This window comes from Urocitellus parryii, chromosome 3 (assembly GCF_045843805.1).
Source record: "Urocitellus parryii isolate mUroPar1 chromosome 3, mUroPar1.hap1, whole genome shotgun sequence".
Classification (NCBI taxonomy): Eukaryota; Metazoa; Chordata; class Mammalia; order Rodentia; family Sciuridae; genus Urocitellus; species Urocitellus parryii.
In genome coordinates, this window is record NC_135533.1 from 113,158,407 (window position 1) to 113,179,414 (window position 21,008).

The window sequence follows — 21,008 nt, forward strand, 5'->3', positions numbered from 1 at the left end:
ACCAACAGAAGGTTTGTTCTATAAATAACTGTGAAATAACAGTGTGGATTACAGTCTTGAGAGGACACAGGGAAAAGCAATTTCTAGAGTGACACCCAGGAGCAAGGAATTATATCTAGTTTCATCCAAACATCAGCATTTCCAGAGAGACGAGTGTGTGACCGGGAAGGGCTTTCTGATAAGCGACTGTTACCCTGCCGGGTGGCGAGGCCTCCCTGCCAGCGAGGTGTGAGCAGGTGGCTTCCCCTGGGCGCCTGCTCCCTGGGCTGCACCGCCCCGCACCATGGTGTGGCCTCTGGAACCTGTCGTGAGCAAGTTCGTGTGAGGAACTCCCTGAGGTAAGCAGCCTCAGGCCATCCCTGCCCTTCTAGAAGATTCTAGAACTCCTTTTCTGTGTGCACCCATTCTGTCTACCCACTGGCTCTGCCAGGTGTCTCCATGTTTGGCTGATGTCAGAGCCGCTGGGGAGCAGCAGGGCCACACAGGTGTCTAGGACGCCCCTCATGCCTGTCGCCCAGCAGTCCTCTCACATGCTCGTCTGTGAGCCCGGTGCAGGCCGGCCCAGGGGAGGAAGCCCTGGGCTGGGCGAGGCAGATGGTTCTCCTCCTGGGGAGATGGGCATTGGGTGGGACGCTTCCCCTCCTTTCCTCGCTTCCCCAAAAGTAAGCCTCAGGCTCCTTCTATCGTAGGGTTCACTGAACCACCATGGAAACACAGACGAGTAAAGGAGAGTTTCAGAGGTCCCGTCCTGGGTCCCCAAGTCTCGTGCTGGTTTCCAGCCTCTTGTTAGGTGGCTTCTTGCAGCAGACCTGCCGCGCAATCCAGGAGGTGCCCCTTTTCTCACCTCTGAGGCCTTCTCTGCTTCCAGGCTGGGGAACCCCAGGAGCCAGGGCCCCCTGCAGTCTGACCCCACCTCCCAGAGTGGGCTCCAAACCATCTCAGTGGTGACACAGGGACTGACTGGCTGCTGAGTGCCCCCTGCTGGGAGATCTTTGCTCTGAGAAGGGGCATTTGCCGCCTTTGGTGGCCTCCATCTGGCAGGGCTGGTGGTGTGGCTCCCCCTGTGCACAGGAAACTCCTCACCACCTTCCAGCCTCCGTGGGCAGCTGCTGATCTTCAGCAGGTGCCTAGATCCCAGGCCAGAGAGGCCTGGAGACGAGGGCGGGGCCTGGAGGAAGAATCAGGCAGCAGGACGTTGAGGCGTAAATCAGAGCTGCCTCTGGAGCCCCAGTCGCGGCTGTCAGAGGGATGACAGAGAGGCTGCAGTTGGAGAGATCAGGAGGCCACGCTTGCAAATGAAAATCCTCTCTGGAGCCTCTTGCCAAGCCCTGTCCCCAAGAACAGGATGAGCTTTGGCTCGGCTCCGCGGGGCTTGATTCATAGCCATGTCCGTCTCTGGGGAGAGCCACATGGGAACAGCATTTGGATCCGGCCTCTGGTGACGGTGTGATTTATATTCCCCAGAGCAGGCGGGCCAGGCCTCTCATGGGGTCCCAGGGACAGATGCTGGCAGGCTACTGCCTGCCGCTGGCCTGCCCCCTCACCAGCTGCCCTCTTGACCCTCTCCAGGACGTGTCCCTCACCACCCTCCCTTAGGCCAGCTTCTGCTGGTGCTGACCTTTGTCCTCAATTATTCTCCATGACCCAAGACGGTCTGAACCTCCGCCTGGCGCCCAACCCCAGGCTGGGGACTGGAGCAAGAGCAGAGTCCTCCACACTGCTCGAGGGTCCAGGGGAGAAAGGACCAAAGTTCCAGCTGGACCCTTGACCTACAGAGCCACAAGGGAGAGGGACACAGTGTGGCTGATAAGTGCAGGAGAGGATAGCGGGCAGGGCTAGGTGGATAGCCAGCAGGTCAGCCATGGGGAGCAGAGAGAGGCGGGGTCCTGGCCAACTTGTCCATGCTGGGGGACAGGGGTCAGTGGTGTCCTTTCCACTCCTCCCACCTTGCCACCTCGCTCACGTGCCTCCCCGTTGAGACCCTCCAGTCTCTCCCTGATGAGCTGGGACCACACATGTGTTGCACATCACTGCCACCAGAAGGGTGACAGGAGACTCTCGCTGTTGGTTGGCGCATGTGTCATCTCACACCCGCTCTCCAGGCCCCAGCGCTTGTCCACGATCCCGTGTATGTGCTCACTGTTGTCAGTGTGGTCTCTCATTCTGGGTCGCAGAGGTCAGCGCATCTGTCCAGCACCCTTCCTGAGCTTCCCAAGCCCAGGGGCCGTCTGTGCATGAAGTCATCCCAGTCCCAGCCAAAGGATGGCACCCAGTGGTCGCCCAGTGAGCGCCTGAGGGTCACTCAGCTATGTTTGCATAATTGTGTGAGTGGCACCAAAGTGTGACTTACTGTCTTAATCAACAGGATTTAGTTTATATACTAGATTGACAGTGCACAGCAGTCAGTCTCAGAACAGGCCTGGGAAGCCACTCAGCCACTGATGAGGAATGGCTTAAGGTACAGAGCTGCTCACTGTAACAGAGACTGGCAGTCAGAGGGAGCCCTCTAGCCAGGTGCAGCATGGCTGCCCCAGAGGCCGAAAGGGAAGGTCGCTTGAGTCCACAAGTTCAAGGCCAGCCTGGGCAACATAGACCCTACCTCAAAAAATAAAGAAAGAAAGAGAACTCCCAAGAATTCTAGGTCCTGCTAGACAGTAGGTGCCTCGAAGACAGGTGTGATGTGACTCTCTCTGTTTAGGTCCCACTCGGCATCACGGTTGGCAAGTGCGTTGACCCAGGGCCTGTGGTGACCACGCGTGGTGTGATGTGCCATCTCTAGAACCTGCTGGGAGGGAGGGACAGAGGAGGGACGGTGGCTGGTGGCAAGCACGCTTGGGACCCTGCTATACAGACAAGGCTCCTTTTGTAAATGGGAGATTCCCTTATCGGTGACATCTCATGTTTGTTTTCCCCTTCGGTGTTAATACTTCAAAGGGTCAGGGAATAGGAAACAACCCCATTAAGCCTGCGATTCTGAGGGCTCGGTCTGCGGCTGACAGCTGGAGTGGAGCTGTGAGATAATGGAGCCGATACTAGTCCCAGCCAATTCCTCTCCCCTTTGCAAAGCACTGAATGACAAGCAGATCGCTCAGCTCCAAGCAGGCAGTCGCATTCAGATGACAAATGTGTCCCTGGACAGAGGAGCTTGTTGAGTGATATTTACCAGGGTCTCTGGGAAGGGCCCTCCACTCCCAAGAGAGCAGTCCAAGCCTTGGCCTCTGTGCCTGCCCAGGCCCGAGGGGAACCAGCCCTCCCTCCCTCCTCTCCATCTCTGGAAGCCCTGGTGATTTATTTAGATGCTAGAAGTTTCCTGTGCTCTTCCTTCTTCCTCCTTGTATTCCACCTCCCTCTCCCTCTCAGACCCCAGCAGCCCGGAGCTTGCAGGCGGGGTAGGAGGGGGGCCTGCCTTAGCCTGCGTGGCCCAGCCCCACCCTAGTGCTCCAGTCAGGTTCCCCCATCCTTGGAGCCTCAATCTCCTGAGATCCAAGAAAGAACTAAGAAGAGCGACTGCTCAGGCTCGCCATCCAGGTAGAGAAATCTGGGTTCCCACACGCCATCCCATGTCACTTAGCCACCCCTCCCCACACACATGCTGGTGCCAGGTACTGTCCTTTGTTGGAAGAGCCAGTTCCAGACAGTGTGTTTGAGAAGCAAAGGAGGCCAGTGGCCAGGGCTGCCAGCCTCCAAGTGGTTCTGGGGGTTCTCACCAGGGCCTTTTACCTGAGCCCACGGGAGAGACAGAAGCCAGAGAAGATGGACACGTGTACGTGGATACGTACGTAGGCGCCTGCATGAAGGTATAAACACGCTCATTTACCTGCTGAATACATACAGATAGGACATGGCTTTACACATACACTATTCACTTATACCAAGGGCAAGAGGTTTGCTGCAAACAAAGTCAGCTCACACGATCATGGAGTCTGAGGCCTGGGCTCAAGACAGCCAACTCCATAGCTCTGGTCCGAGTTGCAGTCTGAACTCAAGACAGGACAGACAGATTGCCCTCCTCCCTGCCTTTCTGTTCTACTCAGGCCTTCACGGGTCAGAGGAGGCCACCCGGGTGGCAGGGGTGCTGCACTTTCTGCGGTTCAGCGGCCCATCTCATGCTGACACTCACAGACCCCCGGAACGTCTGGGCATCTTGTGGCCAGTCAAGTGGACATAAAGTCAACCACTACTCTAGCCTGGGTTCATGGACCATGTTGAGTTTACCAAGCAGATGGTATTTCATTTGGCCTCCAGAATGATCCAGTGAGGCGCTGTCAGCCTCTCTGTCCCAGGTGTCACCAGCCTGGCGTTTGAAGTGTAGTATGTTCACCACAATCCCATATCACCATGTGCCAAGGCTCTTCCCTCCCAGAGACAAGACACCCCTTCCCAGAGTCCCACCCGCCTGCCCCGCATGTGAGAGGCTGAGAGCTGTCCCCCGGGTCCCTGGCCTCTCCTCTGCCCTCACTGCTCCTAGCAAGCAGGAAAGGTCATCCGTGGGCTGAGCCGCGGTGGAGGTGTCCCCAGGCATCTCCAACAGCTGGGTGTGATCCCAATGCCAAGGAAGGGCTCGGCGTCAAGGTGAGGCTGGCGAGGAGCAGAGGTTGCACGCAGGTGGGCAGCTTCCCTGGGACAGGAGTGCCCTTCTTGTGCCCGTCATTGTCACCTTAGGGCAAAGTGCATGGCATTTACACTTAATAAGCTTTTGTCACCATAATCCTGATGGTAAATCAAGGCACCATGGAGTGTGTCCCTTTATTTAAGACACAGTGCAAGGTGTTCTGGCGGAGTCTGTCACAGGGGCATATGAATCAGCTCTAAAATGGTCACATCCTCACAGTGAGCTTGGAAAAAGGCCACGGAGCAGCCTTCCTCAGGTTTTCGTGCCAGTCCGTGCCCACACGGCCTGGTGTGGCGGCCATGCCTGAGTGTGTTGGTCCATCTGGAAACTGCCTTTCCGGGCTGCCTAGCCGGCATGGTGGAGGAACTATCTTTCTGTTTCTGGAGGGAATTGGACTGGACCTTGTCTGGGAGGACTGTCCTGTAGCCACATTGGCCTTAGCCCCTGCGTGGGGAGAGTGCCTGGCTGGGCCTGCAGAGAGTAGGGCAGCTGGGTGTGGTGTAAGTGCCAGCCCCGGTCTATGGAGAGGCCACAGCTGAGCTGGGACAGCGGGCCCTGAACCACCCAGAGTTCAGTATGAGAAGCAATGTGTGGTGACAGCCTCTGGGCCACCAAGGGGGCTTGGTGAGATCCCAGCACCAGGGGGCATCCATGCTGGGGTTCGTGGGTGGCAGGTGGCATGGGACCTCAGAGCTGACTCTGTGTGTATGTGCGTGTGTGTGTGTGTCACTGGGGATTGAACCCGGGGTGCTCTGCCGCTAAGCTCCATCCCCAGCCCTCTTATTATTTTTATTTTGAGACAGAGTCTTGCTAAGTGGCTGAGGCTACCTCAGCCTCCTACATGGCCAGAATGACAGACATTGCCACCCGCCAGCCTCAGAGCCGACCTTTCTCTGACCACCCTTTTCTGCCATCCCCCACAGGGCCTGTGCCAGCAGCGAGACGGAGAGCGAAGCTGGAGACCTCATGGACCAGCAGTTCGAGGAGATGAACAACAAGCTCAACTCGGTCACCGACCCCACCGGCTTCCTGCGGATGGTCCGCCGCAATAACCTGGTAAACAGGTGCGTGTGGGCTCTTCCTCCAGGCCTGGCACAGCCCAGGTGATGCGTCTGCAGCCGACACTCCTTCCAGCCGGGCGGGCTCCTGGCCCTCACCGCACAGCTGCAGAAGCAAGTGGTAGGCTCGGGGGCCTCTGCTTACAGCAGCCTCCAGCTGCAGCGGGGACTGGCTACAGGCCTGACCACCAGTCCTGGCTGGGCTGGGCTGGGAGGCCCAGGTGGTGGCCTGTTCTCCACACTCCTCCCAGCTGACACTCTGAACCCAGGCGAGACCAGAGTCGCTCCGCATCCTGCCGCAGCGAACTGGCAGGTCATGCACCTGTGCTGCTTCCTGGCCTTGGACTCAGGGAGGCAGGGACAGTGCAGAGCCAGCGTTGCTGAACAGAGAGGCTGACCAGCAGTGAGCACGGCCACCACTAGCCAGTAGCCCAGGACCTCTATCCCCAGCGCCCACCCAGTGGCCTTGGCAGTCAGGCTATCCTGAGTCAGGATGGCCAGCCCCAGCCCGTCCACCTTTTTCCCAGCTGTGAGGCCAGGTTGGGTCCAGATCAGCAGAGGCACTTCTCACACTGTCACTTGGTTCCCCGGCAGCAACCTGAGCATCACGTTTTGACAGACTGCTGCAGAGAGACACCTCAGACTGCCCAGGTCCCTGCCTCAGCCTGGGAGGCCTTCGAGGGAGGCTGGACCAGGGCCGTGGAGGCTGTGCGCTGGGTGGGGCTCGGCCTCTGCTTGTTGGTTCATTTCAGTGGCACCAAGTGCCCTCCCATCCCTCCCCCAGCCCTGGCTTCCTCTCATTCTTGTGCTGTCAGGGTGACAAACGTGTGTTTACTTTCCCAGGGCCAAACTCCCGGGGAAGGGCACCAGGGCCAGGGCAGAGGACGGCAGCGAGGTTAGGAAGGAGGTCGAAACGTCCAGCCAGCCCCGCCCATGGCCTCTCCCTGCCACCTTCGCAAGGGTCCCTGGAGGCTTCGGTTTGTGGGGGACATAGCCAGAAGGGAGCAGGCCTGGCTCTGCGGGGGCCCAGGAGGCAGGGGCCGCAGCTCTACCGGGGGTGACCTGTCAGAGCAGAGACTCGGGCGGCTCTGGCCTCACTGCTCTTCAGCTGGGTGACGCTGGACAGCCGTCCTGCCATTGCCAGCCTCTGTGTCTTCAGCCCTGGGATGGCCTCCCTTAATGTGGGATCCGAGGGGCGGGAGTAGCAATAGCACACCGGCCAGCTTCCTGACGCCACAGAGGCCTGTCCACAGGTGGCTCCCGTGCTGGGATGAAGTGGGAGGAACCATGCTGGACCCGATTCCCAGGACACTGTGGGTGGATAGACTTTGGAGGGGTGGCATCCCTAGGTGCCTCTGTGACAGTGTTGACTGTCCTGGGCTGTGGCCATACACCCGTCCGATTCTCATTTCACACCACCATGGCAGCCACCAGACATCATGGCCACCTGATTGCAATTCCCACAGGGTTATGGACACTCTAGGGTCAGGAGAAGGTCGGGCCAGGTGTGCCTGAACCCCAGTTTTCAACCCCGGGTCCATGGTGGTATGAGTTTGGGAACTGTGCGTTTTAGAAAGATGGTTTTGTCCTGAGCAGCTCTGAGACGGAGCAGGATCCTGTGAGCAAGATGTTGTAGATTAGCTTCTTGGTTCATTTAAATGACACCATCTGAGTCCCCTGGAAGGGGGGCAGCGCTGGCCCAGCCCTGGGACCCCTTGGGGAACAGTAAGGCCCACAGCCCTGGAGCCCGGGCCAGCCCTTGCCCAGACACTCTGTACCCAGTTCCCTTAGCAGGGGCCGAGCTGGCCAGGACTCTGGTGCCCTGCGGGAGAGCAAGGGGACTGGGGGCCTCTGCAGACTCCAGCCCTGGCCTTTCAGGGGCTGCTGGGGCTGCCTAGGAAGGAAGCAGCCTGTGTTCTTTCAGCCTCGCTGCAGAGAGCCCTTAAGGACAGTCGGCACCCAGTGTGTCCCCTACTGCCTTCCTGTTGGGCCTGGAGCAGAGAGGCTGTGGCCTCCGAGCCCACGGGTGGGGAGCTACAGCCAGGGACCCACAGAGGGAGCAGCATCCTTGCCAGCTAGCAGCGTGATCCCTGGTGGTCTGCCAGGGCAGCCTCCTGTCCTCCAGCTGAGCACACGGGCAGGAGGACAGAGACCTGTCACACCTCCCAGCTGCCTGCAGTCTGTGTCTTCTGTGTCCCCTCTCTGCCCCTTCCAGAGCCAGGGATCTGAGCTGAGAGGTGTGCCAGCTTGTCACTGCACAGATCAGCCCAGAAGTGGCTTCCTGCAGACCCCACACAGCAGCCAGGGCCTGCTGCACCCACAGAGGCGAAGGGGAGCAGCCACGGGCATGGGCCTTGTGTGCTGGAGGCGCTGGCTGCCCTCTCCGGGGCTCCCTGACTCGGGGACTTTAGGATTCCTCTGCCCTTCCTTTCCTGAGAGCTTGGCTGGGCGGACTTGGCAGCGAGGCCGCCCTAGCTAATGTAAGTCGAGTGAGGCTTGGCTGCAGCGTTCCTCTCGCCACTCCGGGTTTGGGCTTTGTTCTGCTTTGTTTCTGAGGTCTCTGCAGCCACTATTTTTCTTCTTGCCTGTGCACTTTGGCAGAAAATGCTTTTGCATTTGAGCCCAAGGCAGGCATCACTGGTGAACAGAAAACAAGGGACTTTCTCTTGGCTGGCACCGTAGCCCCCGTGTGGGTCCCAGAGGGCAGAGCAGCAGCCTCGGGCCTCAGAAGTTATGCTGAGGCCCGGAAAGCTAGTGTGCATGTGCGTGCGTGTGTGTGTGTGTGTGTGTGTGCGTGTGTGTGTCCACGCACGCGTATGTGTGTGTGTATGTGTGTGTGTATGTGTGTGTGGTGAGGGGGGCGTGTCGCTGACTGAACCTGGGGTACTCAGCAGATCACATCTGCTACAGAAAAGACAGAGACAGGGTGGCTCTTGACTGCACCCTGCATTCCTGGTAGCACCTTGGCATTAGCAGGGCGCAGCCCAGGGTCATAGGACCAGCTCCTAGAGGAACATTCCGGCTGCCGCTGCCACTGCTGGGTGACATGCGTTGTAGGTCTCGGATTCTCCACCAACAGCTGTAGCATGACGCCAAGCTGCAAGGGGCTTCCCTGGTGCCCAGACTGATAACTAAAGCCAACACAGAGGACAAAGAGGTGGTGTGTCTCTCCCTTCTTTTTCTTTTTAATATTTATTTTTTAGCTGTAGTTGGACACAATATCCTTATTTTACTTATTTATTCTTATGTTGTGCTGAGGATTGAGCCCAGGGCCTCACACATGCTAGGCGAGTGCTTAGCTGAGCCTCCCTCGGGCCTCTGCGGCTCCCACCTAGCACCCTGCATGCTCACTGGTGCTCGTGAAGCCTGGGGGATCAGCAAGCATGAATCCTGGGCCTGGTGGAGGGTCCTCCCAGAAAGTCTGTCATGCCAAGGGGAGGGAAGCATCTCCGTCTCATAGGCCAGCCGTGGAGACTGCACAGGGAGAGAAGAGACTCAGCCGAGGGCCCTGGTGAGGTCCACATGCCCACGAGGAGCAGGCTCAGAGGCATGTGTCCTGCTGGTGGGTCACATGAGAATCCCACAGCGGAGATGGGGTGCATAGCCCGTGGCAAGACAGAGGGGCTCCGGCAGGCTCTCCCCATCTGCTTTCACCCCAGCTCAGGCCCTGGCAGTAGGGAGAGGGCTGCCCGAGAGCCTGCCCTTCCCTCCACTCCATGAGCAGCAGGCTGGCCTGCAGGGGTGGCAGGAGGGCCAAGGGCTGCTGCACAGGAGGGTTTCCTGAGGGCGTGGAGGGGACGGTGGGTAAGATGACTGGGTCCGTGTGGCCAGCCCCATGTGCTTGCGCATGGCCCTCTCTGTGCCCCCGCTGAGCATGCGGTGCCTGTGTGGTCGTGTGAACCTCCACGTGGGCCCGAGGGAGTCCAGCATGGAGGCAGGTGCTGCCCACGCAGGGCCCAGGCGTCCTGCGGTGAGGCAGAGTGTGGGAGGGCCTTGCCCTGGTGCCCGGCAGGCCTCGACTTGAACCCTGGCTCTGCCCCAGTGCGCCGGTCACCTTGAGCCTTTTGTGTATCTTACTTGTCATCCGAGCTTGGTGGTCGAGCATTGTCCTTGTCCCAGCACACTCATACATGTGGAATTCAGTCTGGAGAACCGGGGGACACTGCCTTCTGCCAGGGTCGTCCTGTGGTGCCGCACGGTGGCGGGAGGCCAGGTGACGCTCTGTCCGGGGCTTCTTTCCTTCCCTCCTCTCCTTGCATTGGAGGTTTCTGAGGCATCCAAGGTTCTTTGGGGGGATTCAGTCGCCCACCCAAAAGACCAAAATCAGAAACCTGACTGGACTGCTGGACGCTTCTCCCCTCTCAGGCCACCAGGTCCTAGAAAGACTGTGACATAGATGACATAGATGTACAGTGATGACCAGTCATATCACTGCAGCCACGGGCGTCTCCCCGAGACACCCAGCTCTCTGGCTCCTGCCCTGCCACCCTGTCTCCTGCTCTTTGGAGGTGGCACATGGCTCCTGACTCTGACCTGCACTGAACCCACCACAGGGCTGTTCCCAGTAGCCCCTGCCAACAGCAGCTGGGCTCCGTGGCCCCGCCTCAGGCAGGAGCCCCATCCCGGCCCCATCCCGGCTTCCTGCAAGTAAGCACAGCCACCAGCCTCCTCACCTGGCCTGGCCCAGGGCCCCTGGCCCCCACACACCATCCACCCTGGGTGCGTGCTTCTCCCTGGCAGCAGACACCAGCGAGGTGCAGGTGGGGAACTTGGAAATGGCCATCAGCAGCCACTTTACAGGCAGTTCCAGCAAGTAGTGACAAGCTTCTTCACAACACAGAAGTCCCCAAAGGTTGCCACAAAGTGCCATGCTGGCCAAGATATCTTAAGGTAGCACTTAATTCACAAGCACTATTTTCTTTGTGCGCCTCTTGTTCTAGAAATGATTCGAGTTGACCAAAGTGTACAGATGGTACTAGATCAGATAAAAGATAAACAATGGATGAGAGACATTATAGAGGGAAGGGTAAGCCCAAGAAAAGGAGTGGAGACTAAGTCTAGGTGCATGAGCACCTCTCCCGCTGGGACCAGCACAGGCTGGCAGGCAGTGTGGACAGGCCAGCTTCCACCCTGAAGGCCCGACCAGATCTGAATCTGCAGGCTAGCAAGGCCGGACATCTAGGAAAGCCTGAGCTGCTGGCTCCGTGTGGCTCCCGTGGGCCTGAGCGCTAGGCCCCTCACCCCACGGCCCTTATGGCCTCTTGATATGCACCAACCCCAGGGCCCAAATGTACTCAGCTGCTGAGACTGCAGGTCGCCCCGTGGCGTTTCTGGGCTCCTTCCCGCTGGGCATCCCCTCTGCTGTCCTTGGGTGCTCACAGCTCAGCTCGTGTGAGGTTATTACACAACCCTGGGGTCAGCCTTGCAAGATGGCTGGTGCCCAGCAAGATGAATTGCCCCAGGCCTCCTGGTTTATCAGAAGCAGCAGGTCCTTCCCTCTGGCTGTGGCTCCCGCCTCTGCCCTCTGTCCTCCCCTCTAATCTCCTAACTTGCTCAAGCCCCGGGGCTCCCAGAGAGTCCCAGCCACCGCTGTCCTGCCCTTCCATCCTTCCTGCTGCCTATTCCATCCTCCCCTGTCCCTCTGTACAAACCCAGGGGAACCTGGACTTGTCCTTCCCGCTGCAGGACCTTTGCCTGGACGTTGGGTGTGGCCACAGAGCCCTTCCCCTGAAGGTTGGGTTGCCCCAGTGGGAACAGAGCCTCCTCTCTGGGATCCCCTGGCCCTTTTTTCTGGTGTAAGGAGTCACCACCTCTCCTGGCAGTAGCGCTGCCCTCTCACAGGCCAGGCCACTCGTGCTGGGGACAGATCCCATCTGGTTTCTGTCTGTGACCCCCAAGGTGCCTGGCCTGGCGCCTTGTGTTAAATAGGTCCAGGTTGTGCTCGCTAATGGAATAGGGAGAAAGGGAAGGGAAGGAAACAGGAGGGAGGGACACCTGTGGGCACCCCAGCTGCAGCAGCAGAGATGGAAGCCGCAGGTGGTCTGGATACCAGGCCCCCAGCACTGAGCAGTCTCTTGCCCTATGTCCCAGCAGCCACCAGGGGTGATATTATGACATGGGGGCTCAGAGAGGTTCAATCAGTTGCCCAGGGCCTCACAGCTAGAAAACGACAGGGTCAGCATTAGATCCAGATCCGCCACCCTCCAAAGCCAGCCAGCCAGCCCCGGGTGCCTGTCCCCCAGCTCCCCTGCCACCTGATGGGCAGCCTGGCCTTTGCTCAACTCCTCCTGCGACAGGGCGCTTCCTGCCTTCTGCAGCAGTGTCTTCTGTCTTCAGAGCTCCAGAGGTTCTTTGTGAACTAGTGAGACCCCACAGTTTTGTTGGGGAAACAGGTTTGGACCACAGGCTGTCTGAGGGTGCAAGGCCACTTGGAAAGGCATTTCAGGGTGTTGCTGGGCACGCATCAGCCTTGCAGGCTGCCGTGCACAGGGCCATCTTTTCTTCTCTCCATCCGCAAGCCCGTGACAGGCCTGCCCCATTGACTGCCTGGCTGGGCTCCATCCTGACCCCTGGACGAGTCTGCAGGAAGAGCCTGCACCCAGAAGGCCCAGGCATGGGTTGTCCATGGTGGCATCGTCACACTGGCCACAGAGCCCCACGCACGTCACAACAGAGGCCAGGCACCACCCACTGCCTCTGTGGTTCTGGGGAGAGGACATGGGCAGGCTGGAACCTCTGTGTGGAGACACATGCCACCACGCTGCACCTGGGCAGTGAACCTGACGTGCCAGGAGAGGAGCCACGCAAGGCCCCAGACTCCTCCTGGGCTGGACGGCCCCAGGCAGCGGGGAAAACAGGGTCCCTACAGCCCGGGAGAGCAGGCACCTGGTAATTAAGGAGGCAGCAGGCAGAGAGCTCTGCAGCTTATTGAATAAGTACTTAAAATGCAGCATTGACAGTGTCACTCCCAGAGGACCCAACCTTTTGTGTGCAGATGGTCATGGAGGAGTGCCGCTGAATGGTATCAGAACCCCTGTTTTAATTGAATTGTGGCAGCTCTGGCTACTTGGATATAATGGATTTGCCAATTAATTTTTCCACCAGTCCCCTAAAACCCAGGTTCAAGCCTCAGCCAGCTCCATCCCTTAGAATAGGAGATCCAAGTTCAGAACGCAGAGGGGGTGGTCAGGGCTGGGGCGAGGGAGGACGGGACAAGAGCTGCACTCGGCCTGCCAAGACTTTCCCACGAGCCAGCCAGGGCCTGGGAGGAGGGAGCCCCAGCAGAGAGAAGCTGTGGGACCTGGAGCCAGGGCCGCCTGAGAGAAGGCCACCACACCCGGAGTGCTTTCTGGGAGCACCCCCAGGAAAAGGGCCTCTGTCCTCCTTGGTCCCTGCCCAGCAGGGCCTGGCCCAAGTCCTACTCACAGATGACCCAGAAAATGGGGCCCCCTGCAGGGCCCACCATCCTGGGAGAGTGGGCATCAGAGGAGGGTTCAGTGGGCTGGAAGTTGTCAAGGCCAGATGTACCCTGGGCTGTGTTCCTAGACAGGCAGAGAGGGCACTGGGTGCCTGGGGGGAACCAGGTCCAGCTGAGCAGGAGGCAGGGGTGGGAGAGGGGAGGACTCTCCATGAGGCCTCAGCCCTGCAGCCTGCCTTGGAGCTCTTAGACCAGTGCACATCCGCGGGCACAGCCACGTCTGACTGTGAGCTCCAGTCCTCTGCAGCTGGCCCCGGCCCTGTCCAGGAGGCTCTTGGTCAGCGCACTGAACGAGTGAGTGACCACCACCGTCATTTCTCTTTGTCAGGAGCAAGCCACAGACCCAGCTCGTTCTTCCCTCAGATTGCCCCAGTGTGTTCCAGAAGCAGCGCCTTCCCAACCTCTCCCTGTACCCATTGGGCAATCTCCTGCCCCTCCCCAGGCCAGGAGGTCTAGGTCACGTTCCTATAGCATCTCTGGCCTCTCCAGCACCGGCCAGTGCCTGGAGGAGGCAGCTGCAGCCAGCCTGGAGGCTTGGGGCTCAGGCTTCTGAGGCTCCTCCAGGGTGCGTGTTCTAGTTTGCTGTCTCAGCCCTCCACGCTGCCTGCATAGCCCTGCAGCAGAGACCCAGGCACAGACTCTCAGGGCTGGGCATAGAGCTCAGGCCTCAGAGAGGAAGGAGGCCCTGTTCCTCTTTCCACCTTCCAGGTACCTCCCTGCTGGAGGACAAGCTGTGCTCTGCAGGTGGGAGACCAGATTTCCCAGCTCAGGCTGCAACAGAAATGTTCCCTTGGAAGCCAGGTGTGTGTGTGTGTGTGGGGGGGGGTGGGCAGAGGGCTAAGGCAAGGAATTGTGTGTGTGTGTGTGGTGTCCAGGCGCATGTGCATGGGGGGATCAGGCAGGCAGCCCATTCAGCTCCCCCAATGGCTGAGCGTGAGAGCTTGAGAGAAGGAGCACTGCGGGGACAGGGGCGGGGGTCCACCCACCCTGCTGTCTGCAGACTGAGCTGGGTGGGAAGCCAGAGGACTGCCACTCCCAGCAGGGCCCTATAGTCCCCCTGGTACAGCTCAGGTCGGCTGTGTTTGTCCTCATCCTACAGACATAAGCTGCATCCCTGACACCTCTTCCCCACTGGATGACTCTCACACGTCACACCCAGGGCTCTGCATGGTGTTTAGGTCAAGGCCTGGCCCCTCCCTGGACATGTGCTCCTTTCCTGCCATCACACAGACTGCTGTGCTGCAGAGAAAATGCATATTTCTCCAGAAGTAGATTAATAAGCATCATCTGAGAAATGAGCTAATAAAGACGATGTGTGGGGGGAAATCCTCCGCCCAGGCCCGGCCCGCTTAGCCCCATGGAGCCTGGCAGCGAAAGGCCAGCCTGGAGGACGGTGAGGCAGCGCCACCTGCTGGAGCCGCAGGGAGGTGCAGGGGCGAATCCTGCCCGCCAGCATCAACAGCCCTGAGGCTAGTCTGGGCCCCCTTGTGGGAGCACAGGGCACACTGCTCTTCTTGCCCTCTCTGGACCTGAATTCCTCGCTTACAAAGGAGGAACAACACCCCTTATGGCCCTGGGAGGGCAAGATGGCTATGGCAGCCCTGGTGGTGTCGCAGTGATGTGGGGCAGAAGAGGCTGGGCACCCGAGGGATTTTCAGGAAGCAGGTTTATTGGCTGCAGGGTCCAGAGGGGCTCTTGCCTAAAATTCTCTGGGCCTCAAGTCTGGAAATTCTTGGAACTTTATACCCAAGATGGGGGCAGCTTGGAGGTTTGCATTTTTGCAGAAGTCTACATAAAAGTATTTTTTTCTTGAGTTCACAGAAAGTGCTTGTAGTCCCATGTTTTTAGATTAGTCAGAAGTTTTACAACAAGAGAAGTGACATCATCAAGTCTGTGGCCAAACTTAGTTTTTGCAAGACAGAATAACTTAGTCCTCCTAGGAAAGAGGAAGTCCAAGCCCACGCTGAGTTCTTTGTAGAGATTTTTGTGGGTATTCTGTTACAAAGCTCTCTGATAAGAAGAGAACTCATATGTTACAAATGGGGGGGCATCTACTTGATTATGGTACGGGACTTCTGGGAGGGGCCTCTGGTCTGCTTCAGCAGGTGCCCCTTTCTAGCTCCTGTTCTTCCAGAGAGGAAGATTGAGAACAGTCACCCAGCTGGAAGTCCTGGGGACATTCAGAGCAATGTGCCTGAGGCACTGTCCTTGGGAACCCTGGCCTGTGGCCACAGAAGCCCCAGGCCTTCAGGGTGCAGGAAAGAGGACAGCAGGGGGCCCGTTGTCCCTCCCACTCTGTTCACACCCCCTAGCCTCTGAGCATTCTGCTGTCCCAGGGGCCCCAGAACCTGGGGGGCCTGCCGCCCTCCAGCTGTGACTCTGAGGGCTAAACTGCACATAGGCACCTGTCAGTAGTGCCATCTCTCCTGGGCAGATGATAGCACCTGGAAGCTGTGCGCACCCTCACGGCCTGTGCCTGACACTCACCGGGAAACACAGGCAGGGGGAGGACTCATCTAGATGGAATCAGCTTTTCTTTTTTAAAATCAAAGAGACCAACAAGAACTTTAACCCAACCCTTCATTTCGTAGTAAAGGTAGGAAGGGAGTGGAAAGTGGCGTGCCCTGGTGAGGTCTCCACAGCTGGGGTCCACACCACATCTGTGCTTGCCCAGGCTCAGGGCTGAGGACCCGCTGCTTAGCTGATCGCTATCAAGTAGACCCAGTAGCAGGCCCAGTGCAGCAGCTGCCTCGGGTCACTGTGGACATAAGGACTGAGCCTAAGATTTCTCTGTGCCGCTTGGTGACCATGCAGGTGAGAGACCTGGGTCTGGTGGCTGTGTCCTGCCTCAGCATCCCAGCCTGAAGCCCCCCTACACCTGCGCCGGGAGAGGAGGGGCCAGGTACCAGCGCCTCTGTTCTTGGTTCCTCCCTAGCTCTGCTGTCCCTGGGCCTTGTCACTCCTGGGACAGCTCTCCAACTGTGACTCTGAGGGCTAAACTGCACACTGGCACCTGTCAGTGGCACCATCTCTCCTGGGCAGATGACAGCACCTGGAAGCTGTGGGCACCCTGATGAGTCACAGATTCTACTGCCAAGGCAGAGCCAGGCCTGCAGCTGCCAGAGCGAGGCAGCGGGACAGCTGGGCCCGGTTACTGCTGCTGTGGGGTGAACGGGAAGCCCCTGGGGGCCGAACAGAGCTGGCCGGGGAGGCCGCTGTGGGTGGTGGGTGCCTGCTGCTCTGGAGAGGTCCTGAGTGGGTGACTCTAGCCTCAGTTCTGATTTCAGGTTAGTTTGGTTCTTTTGTGTTTTTTTTAAGCCATCAACTCACCGTTTCTGGGATTTTGTTTTTACTTTGAAAAGGGTCTCTAGGGATAGGCGCCCTCCTGGATCAGACCAGAGGGTGACCTCCAGATCTGCCTGCCTGACCAGCACAAGGGGCCATGTGGCCAGGGCCAGGTGTGCCCACCCAATCTGGGCCTGCGGAGTCAGTGCCCAGGAACTGTCGATCCAGATGTGGTTGGTCAGTGAGCTGCCAGGTCAGGAGAGGGCGGGACAGGAGGCTGAGAGCCAGCACCCAGTGTGGCGTCTGGGGCAGAGGTATGCTCAGTGGCCTTGGAAGGAGCAGGACAAGGTCAGGTGCCAGGCAGGATGGCTCTGCTGAGACTTAGACACGGGGTCTCTGCCAGGGGCTCCAGTGCTGGCCATCCCACAGGTGGGCTTCCTGATAGTCTGCACCATCTAGAGACATGCCAACATGCCGTGTGCCAGGTGGGCCCAGGAGACCTCTGCAGACCAGGCGGGTGCCCTGGACGGCTGCATGTTTGCCAGCCGTGGCCAGGGACATCTGACTGGCATCCCAACTGAAGTTGGCCCAGGGTGACAATGACATAGGGCCTGATCGTGGCTGTGGTGTCAAGCAGGGGACCCAGGGGAGAGCTCTCAGGGAGGGATGCAGGTGACCTCCCTCTGCTCATGCCATGGGCAGAACTACGGCCCAGTGGTGGGCAGAGGAAGGGGGACCTGCTCCCCACAGGAAGCCAGCGCCCCACCTGGCCACCGGTCTGGCTGCTGCCCAGCCTGCAGCGGCCCTGCTCCCCCACACACGGCACGGCACCCGGTCTCCACTTCCACCTGCTCTCCCCCTCTTGCCCCTATTTGGAATGACCTCTTCTACCTTGTCCACCGGGCAGCTGACCCCAAATTGTCCCCATGGCCCAAATCAAAAAGTGCTCTTCAGAAAGCTGCCCCCAGCTGGATCTGCCCTCGGTGGAAGTCAGCAGCCTGAGTCCGGGCGCCGCTGTGCCCCTGTTGGAGTGGCACATGGCGGAGAGAGGAAGACAAGTGTCCTCTCCTGCTGATGGCCGGCTTGGGCTCCAGCCCTGCCCTGACTCTTCTTTCAGCAGCTCAGCGGTTGGAACGCCCTGGGCAGGTGTCCAGGGCCCTAGGCCCAGGTCCTGTGCAGGACGGACACCTGGAGCACTGGTTCTGATGGTTTAGGAGGGAGTCCAGGGTCTGCCTGTGCAGCTGGGACCCTCCTGGTCTCCTGAAGCCCGAGGGGAGCTGGCGGACCTCCACGGCTGGGCGTTGTCTCCATCAGGGTCCTTTGGTGCAGAGTCACCGTGCGGACCTGGGGCTGCACATCGCTGGGCATGTGGCACCTCCCTGGATGTCCCCGGAGGAATCACAGACTTGGGTGCCCTGGGGCAGTGCCAGGCCCATGCAGAGACCCCAGCGAGGTGTGAAACAAGGTGCAAGGGCAGAGGGCCTGACGCCTCCTGCCACCCACACAGTCTGACGGCCATGCGGTTCCTGAGGGCCGTGCTCCCTCCTGCCAAGAGCTGTGGTCACCCTACTGAACAGTGCGTGACAGACACCGCATGTCACACTGGTGCCTCTCCTCTGGAGAGCAGTTTGGTGGTCGCCCCCCAGGGCAGCACTGCTCTTTGCAGTGTGTCCTGGGGCATCATGCAAGCCTGAGTGTCACTCCAGGACTGTCTCTGCTTCACTGGCTCTGACGCCTGTCACTACACATTTCCTGAGTGCGGGGACGTGAGTGGGCTCTGCAGGCCTCCGCATGCCACTGCTCAGCTCTGCTCTGGAGCAGGTGGGGAGCTGGGGGGCTCAGAGCTTGGCTCGGCACCACCCCCAGACTAGGTCCCGCGAGACCCTGGGGAGGGCCCGAGAAGGGTGGGGACGCCAGGGGTGGAAGCCATTTCTGGGAAACATAAACAGAGCTTTTACAGCATGTTTTAGATGACACAGGTCCTGAGCCAGGAGGAAGGCCACCCTCTGGCTTGTTCTTAGGTGACAATCATGTTGCTGTCACAGCCAGCAGCCAGCGCTTCCAGAAGCCCATGGTACATCTGGTGTGAGACATGATCCCTGCCCTCGAGGTCCCTGCAGCATGTGGCAAAACTCGAGGTTGAGAGATCCCTGACGGTCCAGCTGTCACAGAGACTGTCACCAGGCGGCTGTGCTGGGGCCACACTGGCTGGGCCTACAAGGGGTTCTGAGAGGAAAGTGTGGCTGCGTCCCCGCCTCTGTCCAGCTCATGCTTGGCCATGCATTTTGTCCCCTCTAGGTTCCCCACAGACCCCAACAGTGCCTGGCAGACAGTTGGCACTCAGGAGAGGTTTCTGGACAAATGACAGGTCCTCAGCCTGTGCTGGGGTGGGATATTTGGGGTCCCTGGGGTGAGTAGATTCTGCATTAACAAAACTGCCTGGAAAGGAAGGAAAATTGAAAAGCAGCCGGGCATGATGGCGCCCTCCTGTCATCTCAGCAGGGGAGGCTGAGGCAGGAGGATGGCGAGTTCAAGGCCAGCCTCAGCAACAGCAAGGCCCTAACCCACTCATGAGACCCTGTCTCTAAATAAAACACAGAACAGGGTTGAGATGTGGCTCTGTGGTCGGATGCCCTGGGTTCAGTCCCCGTCCCCCACAAGAAGAAGAAAGAACAATTGAAAAGCAAACCTCAACCCTGCAGCCTTCACAGGCCCGGCACAGTCGGCACTCGCAGTGTCCCTGCCCCGCGAGGTCATGGCCGCGGCCTTCAGGTGCCCAGTGGCTGCTCTGTGCCTCGGCGGCCCTGGCGTGCTCTTTTCTTGTCTGTGGCTCTAATCGGCACTGGACACTGTCCTCCTTGTCAGGTGGTGGCCACTGCTGACTCCTGAGGGCCCTGCATCTGCCTCACCTTGTGGCTCCACGCAGGATGTCATTAAGTCCTTTGAGCCGCACTTTGGGACATTTGATCTTGTGGAAAGGCTCCATGGAAACGTAGGCCGCAAGTACAGCTGCTCGCTCGCGGCTTCTGCCCGTGCTGGCTGTTGTGTGAGAGGTACCTGGGAGGGACAGCAGGGGACCAGGCCGGGTACTGCGTGCCGCCTCGGCTCAGGAGGGCAGGGAGCCCACCCTGGCCCAGCCCCATGCATCTCCGTCCTCTCCCCAGGAGCTGCCAGAGCATGACGAGCCTGTTCAGTAGCACCGTGTCGCCCATCAAGGACGGGACCTCCTCTCTCCCCAGGAGGCAGAGCTCCTTCTCCAAGCCCCCGCTGCGCGCCCTCTACGACCTGCTCATCGCGCCCATGGAAGGGGTAAGTGCCTCCCGGGGACAGAGGCTCCTCGGCGTCAGGACACATCATTTCCTGGCCAGTACCCCCGAGTAGCCCCCAAGACAGAAAAACAGCTTCAGAGGCAACCCGGGGTTTCCAGCGCGCGCGTGGTCCACGTCCAGCTTCCCGCGGCACTGGGGCCTTGGGGACGCGCAGGCTTGTCGGTGGCTGGCCAGTGCCCAGGCCCCGAGCTGCAGCATGGGGATCTGGGCTCAGGCCCTGGCTCTGCTCCCAGAGCTCGTCTCCTGCTCCAGCTGCCTGACAGAGGCCTGTAGCCTCCTGAGGAAACCACCTCTTCTTCTTTTTGGAACTGGGGATGGAATCCAGGGGCGTATAACCACTGAGTCCCGTCCCCAGCCCTATGTAATATTTTATTTAGAGACAGGGTCTCACTGAGCTGCTTGGGGCCTTGCTGTTGCTGAAGCTGGCTTTGAACTTGCCATCCTCCTGCCTCAGCCTCCTGAGCCCCTGGATGGGCCTGGGCCTGTGTGAGCATGTAGGCAGAGACAGCAGATGCCTGGTGAGAGGTGGCCATTGTGCCCATCACAGGGAAAGGAGAGGCCCTGCCCAGGCCTGGTGGGTGGCCTCTGTGCCCAGGCACCTCTTAAGCTGAGCTGCTGCCGGGCCCTCCAGCCTTCCTGCGCCACTGCCTCCGTGCAGCCCCCCACAGCAGCACCCCTCCCCCTAGGGTCCCCCCACAGGGTGGCCACAGCGACAGGGACACCCTAGCTGGCAGTCACTCCCCCTGACTCATGCCGCACCTCAGATGGAGAAAGAGACACTGAAACCTGAGCTGCCTTTCAGGGTTTCTTTCCTGCCACCAACTGTCACACAAACCACCTTGGTGACTTACCTCCAGCCTTCCCTCCAGTGCCCTCCCGCTGGCTCCTCAGGGGGTTTGACCCTGTGCCTGGCTCACCCAGGTCCCCACATTACTGCTCTGTTGATGGTGGGTTGGTGGTCGGCAGCAGAGGGCAAAGAGGGAGCTGGCTGTGACCGTCACCTCTGCCCTGGGCAGTACGGGGCATCTGGAGCCAGCCCCTCTCCTGGCCAGCGCCAGTGTGGCCTCTCTGAAGCCTTCTGGCATCTTCTCCACCTTCCTCAAGCCCCACCCCTCCCACCGGGCCCTGCATACCAGGAAGTCTGGTGGCTCCTGGCCGCTGACCAGACCCAGGACTCCCATTAGCTCTTCGTGCCTCTCACCCTCCATCTTGCCACCTACCCCACGCTCCCCTGAGGCAAGGACTGT

The 21,008-nt window shown here is 59.4% G+C and overlaps 1 protein-coding gene across 1 annotated transcript in view; it reads left to right on the forward strand.

Annotated features, from left to right (window-relative positions):
* Ttc28 (tetratricopeptide repeat domain 28) overlaps positions 1-21,008 on the forward strand; it is a 595,992-nt gene that overhangs the window by 551,171 nt on the left and 23,813 nt on the right. Inside the window, exons 13-14 of the mRNA XM_026412187.2 lie at positions 5,536-5,676; positions 19,597-19,741. Of these exons, the coding sequence (XP_026267972.2) occupies positions 5,536-5,676; positions 19,597-19,741 (286 nt within the window). The remainder of the gene's footprint in view (positions 1-5,535; positions 5,677-19,596; positions 19,742-21,008) is intronic.